The 12,572-nt window shown below is 43.4% G+C and overlaps 1 protein-coding gene across 1 annotated transcript in view; it reads left to right on the forward strand.

The window, feature by feature from the left end:
- SYNE2 (spectrin repeat containing nuclear envelope protein 2) overlaps positions 1 to 12,572 on the forward strand; it is a 407,300-nt gene that overhangs the window by 363,058 nt on the left and 31,670 nt on the right. Inside the window, exons 100-101 of the mRNA XM_060261546.1 lie at positions 8,077 to 8,271; positions 11,974 to 12,256. Coding sequence (XP_060117529.1) covers positions 8,077 to 8,271; positions 11,974 to 12,256 — 478 coding nt within the window. The remainder of the gene's footprint in view (positions 1 to 8,076; positions 8,272 to 11,973; positions 12,257 to 12,572) is intronic.

Here is a 12,572-nt window from a genome sequence, read left to right on the forward strand (position 1 = left end):
GTTCTTACATTAAACAAGTTAGGCCACCCCCGTTATAGACTGTGCTGCTAATGATAACTGGACTGGTACTTTTATACCTCATAACGTACCTCACAACGTTAATGCCAGTAGCTCACAAAGTAGAATCTTTGCTCACAAGACTGCAGCTTAGAGGGAACATCTATCGCAGCCCCTGCTCTGGTAAATTTGGACCAAACATTTTAGGCTGTCCAGTAGTCAAAACAAAAACAGCTCAGTGCATTTAGTTATAATAATTAATTTGATAACTCTGGTATGGCTGGTGGGGGTCAAATGGGGTCTTCCTTTTCCCCTGTATGGGACTGCTGCAGGATTCATTAGGGAGGGCAAAGTTCTTGACTTAAGGCTCATGCTCCAGGAAGAGAGCTTTCCTTCTTCCTGGTTCAGTTTCCAGACAAGAAGAAGAAGACTGTAGATGTATACCCCACCCTTCTCTCTGAGAGACTCAGAGCGGCTTACAAGCTCCTATATCTTCTCCTCCCACAACAGACACCCTGTGATGTGGGTGGGGCTGAGAGCTCTCCAGAAGCTGCCCTTTCAAGGACAACTCCTGCGAGAGCTCTGGCTGACCCAAGGCCATTTCAGCAGGTGCAAGTGGAGGAGTGGGGAATCAAACCCGGTTCTCCCAGATAAGAGTCCGCACACTTAACCACTACACCAAACTGGCTCTCCTACCTCCACTTCCCATTTCTTCCACTGTTCCCTCTCCTGAAACTAGGGACCATGTCTCTGTCACCTCGGAGCATTCCTCTAATGGTATCCCCTGTGATGGTCCACACATTCGCTGTGAAAAATAACAAGACCATTGGCTTCAGCTGCTGCATCAGTTCCCCGACCTGGCTATAGAACCACCGCACACCTTCATGCAAAATCAGTCTTCGCTTCCTCGTCTCCGCTGTTTAGGAGGCAGAGTTCATTCATGCAAGAGCTGGGCATCCCAGCCTATGGAGTTTTAATCGGAGGGATCTATGGAATACCAGAGCGGACAATTTTTATGTGAATTTCAATGGAGAAGCCTGATCTACAGTCACGTCCCTTCATAGTTTCAGGTTCCTTCATTGAGATGATGAGGAAGGAAGCGTATTTAAAAGATCCATGCATGAGCACATTGACATAACTATTCGGCCAAGGAGATATCCTCACAGAGGGGTTTGGAGAATGGATTCAAGATATAAAATATTCATATTTGGGATTGGATGGAATCCCAGATTCATAGAATCATAGAGTTGAAGTGGACCCCCAGGGTCATCTAGTCCTTTTTTTTGGAATATTTCTTTATTTTATTTTGTAATATAACTCATGTTATTTCTCCATCTTGCATTCCTACGATATCTTACATTCATATTACAGATCCATCGATTACCTCCCCCCTCCCCCCTCCCTCCTCCCACCCCTCCCAAATCGACTATTATAGAACTCATGTATATTTTCAGCCACGTGCACACCCTTTGGAGCCTGAGCCTTATTTCACTATTGGCTCCTCCTGTTTTTACCCATCCTATATATTTATACCACCTTTCCTTAATTTCTTCAATCTTGTCCTCTCCTTGCTTTTCTTGTTTTAGTATTGATAATATATCTGACTGAATCCATTCGTATAAATAACTGTTCCATTTATCCAAAGTCCATTTCATGGCATCTTTCCAACCAAATGCTATGACAGCCTGGGCTGCCAAAATCATGGCTTTAAATATCTCCTGGAAAGGTTTATCCACTTTAGGGTTCCCCCCCCCTCTCTCTCTCGGCTTGACTTCGTGAACGAAGATTTAAGAAGGGTGCAGTAGTCCACGTCTGCTGCAGGCTCGCTGGTGGCTGACAAGACCAATGCGGGACAGGCAGGTCCGGCCACAGTGGCTGCAGGGAAAAGTCTGATTTGGGGTTGGCGCTGTAGCAGTGCGATTCTTCCTCAATCTCCTTTTGTCCTCAAGACCAGCTATGCGTGCGTTCTCAAAGGAAGAGACAGCCTGGTGGATGGTGTGCCTCCATGCTTTGCGATCTGAAGCTAGATCAGACCGCTGGTGATGGTTGATGCAACAGGTATGAAGGGATTTCTTCGAGTCCTTGTACCTCTTCTTTGGTGCCCCTCTATTTCGATGGCCGGTAGAAAGTTCGCCATACAGGGCAATCTTGGGAAGGCGGTGGTTTTCCATCCTGGAAATTTGCCCTGCCCAGCGCAACTGCGTCTTCAACAGCAGTGCCTCCATTCCCCCAATATTCCCCCCGTTCCCCCAATATTCCCATAAATAACACCTTTTCCGAAAGTTTCACTTTAACTTTACACACTTCTTGCACCTTTCCCAAAATCTTCCACCAAAATTCAGCCACTTTTGAACATTCCCACCATAAATGCACATAATGTCCCTTCTCCTTTTTTACAATGCCAACAATTGGATGTCAATCCCTTAATCATATATGCTAATTAAGCTGGTGTTTAATACCATTTCCAAATTAATTTCATTTCTAATACTCTAAATTTTTCCAATTTTATATCATTAGTATTTCTCATTACTTTATTTATCTCCTGTTCCGATAGTTCCACATCTTTCTCCCACTTTGACTGTATTATACTTATCATATGATCTTTGCTTCCCCTCATAATATTATATATCTTTCCTATTAAACCTTTTCTGTCATCTTTCCTACTTCTATACTGGGGTGGCCAACGGTAGCTCTCCAGATGTTTTTTGCCTACAACTCCCATCAGCCCCAGCCAGCATGGCTGATGGCTGGGGCTGATGGGAGTTGTAGACAAAAAACATCTGGAGAGCTACCGTTGACCACCCCTGTTCTATACAGTTCTTCCATCAGGGTATCATCCTTAAATATTCCAGAATATTTCTGTTGTTTCAACATACTATATAAACCATTAACACCTAACCAATATTGACAACCTACTATCCTTAATAAATCTTGCATTGGTATTAAAGTACCCCGGGTACCATACATACCTTTCACTTTCCTTATATCATTCTCCTTCAGTTTCTCCCAAGAGGTTCTCTCAATTTGTTTTGACTCCCTACTTAATGATTCTAATGGTGCCCATTTTGAAATTGTAGGCATCCATATTGCCTTCTTTTTTCCCGTATTTTTAGTCCCACTTGTCTTGGTCCTATTGTATTTTTATGTCCCTTTTTATTTCTTGTGTAAATATGCCAAATCTACCTTCTCCTTCATTTATACTATCTTCCCATCTTGCCCATTTATCTCTGTTATTTCCATCCAGTTCCATCAACATTTTTATTTGGAGTGCTTCACATATATCACATTCTTTGAGACTCTAGCTTGTTTCTTTCCAAAAACCCAGTTGCTAAGTACCTTATCCCATATTGTCAGTTGTTTCTTGGGCACCCACTCTGGGAGTACCTGAAACAGAAACATCAACTTTGGTATAACAAACATTTTAATTGCTTTTATTTTTCCTAATATACTCATATAATCATTGAGTTAAAGTTTCTTCTATTTTTTTCCAAACTATTTTATAATTTAATGTCATTAACTTCTTAACATTCCTTGTTATAATTACCCCTAAATATTTCAACTTTTTAACTCTTAATTTCATGCCTGTTAACTTTGCTATTTCTTTTTGTTCCCTTATATCTACTTTACTGAACATTATTTCCGATTTCTCAATGTTTACCAATCCTGAATGTTCTTTAAAGTCTTCCAAAATTATTATTAGTTCTTTCATAGCTTCTAGGGGGTTCTCTAAAACTAATAATATATCATCTGCAAATAAATTCAGCTTAATTTCCTCCTTCCCTAACTTATATCCCCGTATTCTACTACTGATCCCGATTCTATCAGCCAGAGGTTCCATAGCCATGACAAAAAGCATCGGTGATAGGGAGCAACCTTGCTTAACCCCCCTCTGAATCATAACTTCCTTAGTATGTCCTTCATTTATTTTAACCACTGCTTTCCCATTCTTATATATTTCTCTTATTGCATTCACAAACTGTCCCTCAAAACCAAATTTGTGGTATAAAGCATTTATCACATTTCTAATAGGATGCCCTATATACCTCTCTTTCACAAATCCATATTGGTCTTCTCCTATTAATCTTGGTAAAACCTTCTTTAATCTATTTGCTAGGAAAGGTCCCCTGTGCAAGCACCAGTCGTTTCCAACTCTGGGGTGATGTTGCTTTCACAACATTTTCACGGCAGACCTTTTTATGGGGTGGTTTGCCATTGCCTTCCCCAGTCATTACACTTTCCCCCCAGCAAGCTGGGTACTCATTTTACCGACCTCGGAAGGATGGAAGGCTGAGTCAACCTCGAGGCAGCTACCTGAACCAGCTTCCGCTGGAATCGAACTCAGGTCGTGAGTAGAGGGTTCTGACTGTGATACTGCAGCTTTACCACTCTGTGCCACAGGGCTAGGACCTTTGCAAAAATTTTATAATCTTGGTTTGCCAAACTTATTGGTCTGTAAGAATTCGGATCTTCTGGATCCCTTTGTTGTTTCTGGATTGTAATAATCTGTCTTCCTCCATGAGTCTAGGGTTTTCCCTTCATTCAGAATTTTATTAAACAACCTTTGTAATTCTGGGGCTATCAAATTTCCCACCAATTTATAAAATTCTGCTGTAAACCCATCTAATCCTGGTGACTTTCCATTTTTTAAGTTTTTTATAACATTTCATATTTCTAGTTGTATGACAGTCTCATTTAATTCCATTAATTCCTCCCGACTAACTTTGTTTCTTATAATTTTTTAAAATTGTTTACTTTCTTCTGCTTTAAATAAATTTTGATAATATTTAGCAAAGACCTCCCTTATCTGATTATCCTTATATATTTTTTCACCTTTTTCATTCTTCATTGACCCTATCCTTTGTTTTTCTCGTCTGTCTTTTAAATAATTTGCCAATCTTTTCATTGTATTTATATTGGATCTTTGGTATTCGTTTTTCACTATTATATCTCTTTTCCACATGGTTATTTAGATCCAATTCCTGCAATTCCTTTTTCAACTTACGCAGTTTTTCCTGAATTTGTTTTTCATATCTCTTTTGTAACCTCCTCTGCAGTTCTAATAGCTCTTTCAGCCTTTCCTCTCTCTTAATATTTATTTTCCTGTTAAGCTGAGCTTCTTTAGATAATAATTTTCTATCCCTTTAAATAAATCTTCTTTATCTTCCTGATGAAAAAAAAACTTAGGATTGAATCTCCATCTTTTAATCTTCCTTTCCTCATCTAATTCCATTTCCATAATAATTGGTGCATGATCTGAGATCCATATTGGTCCTGTTTCTATTTTAGCAATTTTTGTCTCATTAGATTCTTTTATTAAAATATGGTATATGTAAGAGAATTTTTTAAACCTTTTAAAGAAATAAGTAGGTTGTTTTTCCTTTTGCAGGAACTCATATACTTCTCTAAGTTTCCATTTTTTTAATTTCAAATACTTGTGTCCCTTAATATCAGTATTAAAATCTCCTACTATCAATAATTCTACTTCATAGAATGACTGCAGCCTTTGAAAAGTTTGATTCAGAAAAGACTCTTATCCCTTGTTAGGGGCATATATGTTCGCCAAAGTATATATTTTTTCATTCAAACTAAATTTCATAAAAATAAACTTTCCCTCTCTATCTTTTAACTGTTCCGTTATATTCACATTTAATTTAGAATGAAAAAGTACAGCCACCCCTCTTGATTTTTTGTTCCCCTTGATTCCATTTGCATTTTCCATATTTGCATTCTCCATAACGGTCTCAAATCCTTTTTACTTTTATGCGTTTCTTGTAAGCATAATACTTCTATTCCTTTACTCTGCAGTAGCTTATTCAAGCTATATCTTTTGACATCTGAGGCCAACCCACTTGCATTCAAAGAGAGTAGCTTAATCACCCTCCCCATATCTTCTACTATCTGGTCATTCCCTCCCCTATAGCCCGAAACATTCCCCTTTAAGGGTACAGAAAGGGATCTCATTTCTCCCTCCCTTTTCGGTCTTGCGTGAAGTCCTGTCTACTCCTTCCCACCCCCCACCCCCCACATAATAATTTCACCATTTAACAACCATTTCAACTAAAATCATTTTCTTAATTAACACAGTTATCTTAATCTTTGTTTTCTTATGATAACAATGTCCTCATTACTTTTGTTCTTCTTCCCTCTTTAACAGGAAAAAAAACCTTTTCTCATTACACATTACACAGTCCATTTCTTTTCTTTCTTTTTCCTTTTCTTTCTTCTTCCTTCCTCCTTCCTCTCCCCTTCTTCCCTTCCTCCCTTTCTTCCTTTCTTCCTCCTCCTTCATATTCTTCCTTATTCCTTTAAGATGAGTTGAAGGTGATGTTAAGCTTCTCAAACAGTTTCTCTGCCTCTGAAGGGCTTTTTGCTTTCAACAGTTTCCCATCCTTAAAGATTAGAATAGTTGCTGGGTATCCCCGTGAGAATTGAATTCCATTCTTGAACAGTTCCTTTGCATATGGTCTCATTTCATTTCTCTCTTGCAGAGACTCAGGAGATGAGTCAAAACGTGGAATTACTCTTTGACCTTGAAGTTGTAGGTCTTTAATTTTCCTTAATGCTTTCCAGACCTTGTCTTGCGTTCTTTCTCTTGAGAAGGCTATTATAATATCCCATGGGTTCTCTCCGGCTTTTGGTTTGGGTTTTAAACTTCTGTGCATTCGCTCCACATCATTCTCTGTAACATTTATTCCCAGCTTTTGAAACCAGTCAAGTATAGTTTTTTCAAGCTGTGCACTTAAAATGTTTTCTTTGACTCCCACAAGCCGGAGATTCCGGCGACAAGGAGGCAATTTTACTTTTAAGCTCTCTTAATGTTTCCTCGTTATGTCTTGTTTTCTCCAGAGCTTTGTCAGCAACTGACCAAATATTTATTACTTGCTCAGATAAAGCTTCTACTGTTTGTCGAAGTTCTTTTATATATTTTCTGATATTTTTCTCCATATTAGCTAGAAGATCCGCCATTTCCTTTATCTCCTTTTTTTGCCATTATCTCCGGCGTGTCTCAGTCCTGAGACCTTTTTTCTATATGATTTCAAAACAAATTAACTCACCACACCAGCATGCTGCCGCTCTTCGAGCCTTATACTTTCAGTCTGTTTTTTTCTCTTGTTTCTCTTGTCTCTATTTTGGTTGTAATTAAGTTTTATCTCTCCAGTTTCCTTGGAGCGGTTGTATGAGGCGTCTATCCTAAGTGACGCACGCGCAGAACTCCCAGGGTCATCTAGTCCAACCCCCCGCACAATGCAGGAAACTCACAAGTACTTCCCCCTCAGATCACAAGATCAGCATTTTAAATGGGTTGGTTGCTTGCGGAAGTAATTACCGTATTTTTCGGACCATAAGACGCACTTCCCCCCCCCAAAAAAAAGTGGGGGGGAAGTGTGTGCATCTTATGGTTCGAAGGTACGTACCTTCGGGGGGCGAGGGGGCGATCTGCTGCCTCTTCCTCCGATCCGGCGCTTCCCCCGCGCCTGCTTGCCTGGCTCCATCTTCTTCAGGCAAGCGTGGGATCGCTCCACGTGGCCCCAGCGCTTCGCAAGCGCCGGCTGCGGAGGGGGCAGCGTGCTTCCTACTTCCCTGTGTGCCTGCCTTCAGCTGTGATGTTTAAAGCAAGCGCTGGGATCGGAGGGGGGAGGGAGCGATCCCAGCGCTTGCTTTAAACATCACAGCTGAAGGCAGGCACACAGGGAAGTAGGAAGCACGCTGCCCCCTCCGCAGCCGGCGCTTGCGAAGCGCTGGGGCCACGTGGAGCGATCCCACGCTTGCCTGAAGAAGATGGAGCCAGGCAAGCAGGCGCGGGGGAAGTGCCGGATCGGAGGAAGAGGCAGCGGATCGCCCCCCAGGAGGAAGGTGCGTCCTATCCTCCGGAGCGCCTTCTGGTGCGAAAAATACGGTATCTTCTGCAGTAGGCTATAGCTTGTCTCGTTTCCCAGAGTCTCCTGCCTGCCAAGCCAGCACTAACATGGTGAGGCACGTTCTTCCTCGACCTCTGTTTATGACACGAAATAATCTGAATGATGCAGTCTGGATGGGCAGTAATCTGATGTGAAGCAACAGCACTTTTCTTCCCAATAGGGTTTCCAGCAGGAAATAGCACTGAACATCAACAAGATCGATCAGCTCATTGTGTTTGGGGAGCACCTGATCCAGAAGAGCGAGCCGTCAGACGCTGTTGTGATTGAAGAAGAACTGATGGAGCTCCACAAATACTGCCAAGAAGTCTTTGGCCGCGTCTCCCGGTTCTACCAAAAGCTGACGTCCTGGCACCCGGTAAACAATGGACAGAATTTTATCCTTAGAAGGGGCCCATTTGTGGCTTTGAACACAGCCCCCCCCCCCCCCCGAGCCTTCAGCACTGTTCTGCAGTTAGCATTCACTGCAGGAATAATAACCATCATGAAAACAGCCAATCTAAATAATCAGCTTTTTAAAAATCAATTAAAATAATCAAAATCAGGGCTTTTTTTTGTAGCTGGATCTCCTTTGCATATTAGGCCACACATCCCTGATGGAGCCAGTCCTCCAAGAGCTTACAGAGCTCTTCTTACAGGGCCTACTGTAATCACAATCATCAATTACAAATAATCAGAACTGGTGATTAAAAATAACCAACATACATAAAAATACAGCCCTCCCATGAAAACATCAGCAGGTGAACAGCAATAAAATTCAAAAGAAAAATGAATTTCCTCTCCTCCCCCCCCCCCCCCGCCCCCGGGTAGGGAATAATTCTCTCAGTCTTCATGTAACCAACTAAAATTTAAAAAAAGCCCAAGCAACCAACTTTTGGGCCATTCTGATATCAAACTGCCAGGGCTTTTTTAATAACAGGAACTCCTTTGCATATTAGGCCACACACCCCTGATGTAGCCAATCCTCCTGGAGCTTGCAGTAGGCCCTGCACTAAGAGCCCTGTAAGCTCTTGGAGGATTGGCTACATCAGAAGGCGTGGCCTAATATGCAAAGGAGCTCCAGCTGCAAAAAAAGCCCTGCAAATCGCCCTGACCTGGATGGCTCAGGATAGCCTAATCCCCAATCTCAAAAGCTATGCAGGGTCAACCCCGAGAGCGCTACGATCCAGTTCACAAAACCTTCTGGAAGTACCTGGGCCAAAGGCGGCCAAATTAAAAATAACCAGAGAGCAGGCCTTCTCTATAAAGGCACCCCAATGGTGGAACCAGCTGCCAGAAGAGGTGCGGGCCCTACGGGATCTTAACCAATTCCGTAGGGCGTGCGAAACCGCCCTCTTCCAACTAGCCTTCTAAGATCGAACTTGGAATAAACATCATGCCATCATTAACACAACTTGAGATAGTAGCACTATTAAATTATATTCTTTTAGACTGTTTTTAGATTATTTAATGTTTAATTGTTAATTGTACTTAACTGTATTATCTTGTTTTATTGTTTTAACGTGGCTTTTGCCATGTCTTGTAAGCCGCCCTGAGCCTGCCTCGGTGGGGAGGGCAGGGTATAAATAAAAAAATTATTATTATTTATTTATGATTAGTCCTCGAGGGGAGGGGGAGATGACCAAGGAAATCCAGAGTTGCCACACAGAGGCAGGCAAGGGCGAACCACCTCTGTTTGTCTCTGGCCTCTAAACCTCCATGAGGGGTCACCGCAAGTCAGCTGCGACTTGACGGCACTTCCCACCACCGTCAGATAGGTGGGACCCACAGTGTATTTGCTCACTTGGCTGTACCCGGGGCCAGCCCTGCCACTAGGCCAACTAGGTGATTGTCTAGGGAGGGACAGTGGCTCAGTGGTAGAGCATCTGCTTGGGAAGCAGAAGGTCCCAGGTTCAATCCCTGGCATCTCCAAAAAAGGGCCCAGGCAAATAGGCGTGAAAAACCTCAGCTTGAGACCCTGGAGAGCCGCTGCCAGTCTGAGAAGACAATACTGACTTTGATGGACCAAGGGTCTGATTCAGTATAAGGCAGCTTCATATGTTCATATGTTCTAGAGCGCTGGCCTTCTGGGGTCACCAAACTGGGCGCCCCATCCTGCCGCCATGTCACTCAGTGATGTTATCAGTGCGGGAGGAGGGGTGCCAGAAGTTAGCCTTGCCTAGGGTGCCAGACAGTCTAGGGCACGGGTAGCCAAACTGCGGCTCGGGAGCCACATGTAGCTCTTTCACACATATTGTGTGGCTCGCAAAGCCCCCACTGCCCTTTCAGCCAGCTAGGAGAAGGCGATTCTCTATATAAATCACTTCTCCGAGCCAAGCCAGCCAGAGGCTTGGAGAATGCATTTAAAGTTAAAGTTGCTTTCTTTCCACCTCTCCCTCCCTCCCCCATCTATTTGCCGGCCTGCCTTCCTTTGTCTTCTGGGTCTCAAACAGCTGACATTCATGTCATGCCGCTCTCAAACATCTGGCGCTTATTCTATGTGGCTCTTATGTTAAGAAAGTCTGGCTACCCCTGGTCTAGGGACAGCCCTGGCTGTACCCCAGGATTGCTGAGGGGCTTATCCTGCTGGAAATCCAGGTGAAGAAAGCTTCAGTTGGCCCCCAGCCCTCCTTGCGAGCCTGGCCCCAGCTTCATATGTGGGGAAGGAGAAGGACTGTATTACTTTCCCTTCATGGAAGAGGAAGAGGGGAAGGCGAGTCTCCGTTTCTGCCTCTCTCTCTCTCTCTCTCTCAGCTTCCCCTGTCTTGTAGAAAGGTGATTCTGCTTTCATAGAATCCTAGAGTTGGAAGGGGCCATACAGACCTAGTCCAACCCCCTGCTCCATGCAGGATCAGCGTAAGGCATCTTTGACAAGCAGTCATCTGGCCACGTTTTGAAGACTGCCAACGATGTGATGTGGTTAAAGGTTATTGGGAGATGGTGCACGAACTATTGCAGGAAATACTAAAAAGGCAAATCCAATTTAAACCAGAGTTGTTTTTATTGAATATATATGCCAGTGACTATACGAAAGAGATAAAACATTTGACAGCGCATATTAACACGGCAGCGAGAATATTGTTTGCGCGAAAATGGAAGCACCGGGGACTACCTACAAAGCAAGAACTGACTGGGAAAATATTGGACACAGCCGAGATAGACTATTTATCTTCTCTGCTTAGTGGCAAGACTAAGGAGGAAGCTAAAAAACATTGGGAGCCATAATACACTTGGCTTGATACTTCTGATTGATCCCCCAATTGCTACTTTTTGCCATTGGATATTTTGGTATAAGGACCCAATCTAGATATGTATAAGCTAGAGTTTACGGCATTCATATAGTACTCTTTGTTTTTAATGTATTTTGAATTCATAGAATCCTTTCTCTTTTCCCGTTTATATGGGTTGATATAGTGAGGCAGAATGTAACATTTTCATTTTTATTGTTATCTTTGTTTCTTCTTTCTTTCTACAAAACTCAATAAAATTCTTGAAACAAAAGACTGCCAGTGAAGGGAAGCTCACCACCTTCCTAGGCAGCTGGTTTCACCTCTGAACTACTCTAACTGTAAAAAAAAAAATCCTAATATCCAGTCAGTACCTTTCTGCTTGTAATTTGAGCCAACTGCTTTTGGTCCTATCCTCAGCTGCCAAGTGGAACAGCTCCTTGCCCTCCTCTAAATAACAGCCTTTCAAATATTTAAAGAGAGCAATCGTGTCCCCCCTCAATCTCCTCTTCTCCAGGCTGAACATTCCCGATGCCTTCAGACTTTTCCTCATAGGGTTCTTCTCCAGGCCCTTGATCATCCTCATTGCTCCCCCTTCAATCTCCTTTTCTCCAGACTGAACATTCCCAACGCCCTCAGACTTTTCCTCATAGGGGGCTTCCTCCAGGCCCTTGATCATCCTCATTGCTCCCCCCTCAACCTCCTTTTCTCCAGACTGAACATTCCCAACACCCTCAGCCTTTTCCTCATAGGGTTCTTCCTCCAGGCCCTTGATCATCCTCGTGACTCTCTTCTTCATGGGCAAGAGCAGCATGCAGACATAATGGCTAATTTCCTTTCCCATTTTTTTAAAGGGACTGGAAGATGAAAAAGAGACCTCTGAAAATGAAGCCGATGCAGAAGACTCTAGAGGCGCTCAGACCGATCCGTGGCACAAGAAAACCGCGCAGGAGGTGCCGCCCTCACCGCAGTCTCTATGCCACCTCATGCCCCCCGCAGTGGGCCATGAACGGTCGGGTTGCGAGACGCCCGTCAGCGTGGACTCCATCCCGCTGGAGTGGGACCACACTGGAGACGTGGGGGGCTCTTCATCTCACGAGGATGAGGAAGAGGAGCCGTACTACAGCGCTCTCTCAGGTGAGCCTCCTTCTTTCCCCAACCCACGCCTGGCTGTTCTTACAAGGCAGCCAGAAATTATGTTGGACTTTCGCCCCCTGAAAAACTCTAGCAGTGCACCTTCTCATCTGTGCAGTTCATTGAGGTCCACTGATCATCCTATGCAGGGCTTGTTTTTGTAGCAGGGACTCCTTTGCCTATTAGGCCACACCCTTCTGATGTAACCAATCCTCCAAGAGCTTACAGGGCTCTTAGTACAGGGCTTGCTGTAAGCTCCAGGAGGACTGGCTACATCAGGACTGTATGGCCTAATATGCAAAAGAGTTCCTGTTACAAA

This window comes from Heteronotia binoei, chromosome 21, assembly GCF_032191835.1.
Source record: "Heteronotia binoei isolate CCM8104 ecotype False Entrance Well chromosome 21, APGP_CSIRO_Hbin_v1, whole genome shotgun sequence".
In the NCBI taxonomy this organism is placed as follows: Eukaryota; Metazoa; Chordata; class Lepidosauria; order Squamata; family Gekkonidae; genus Heteronotia; species Heteronotia binoei.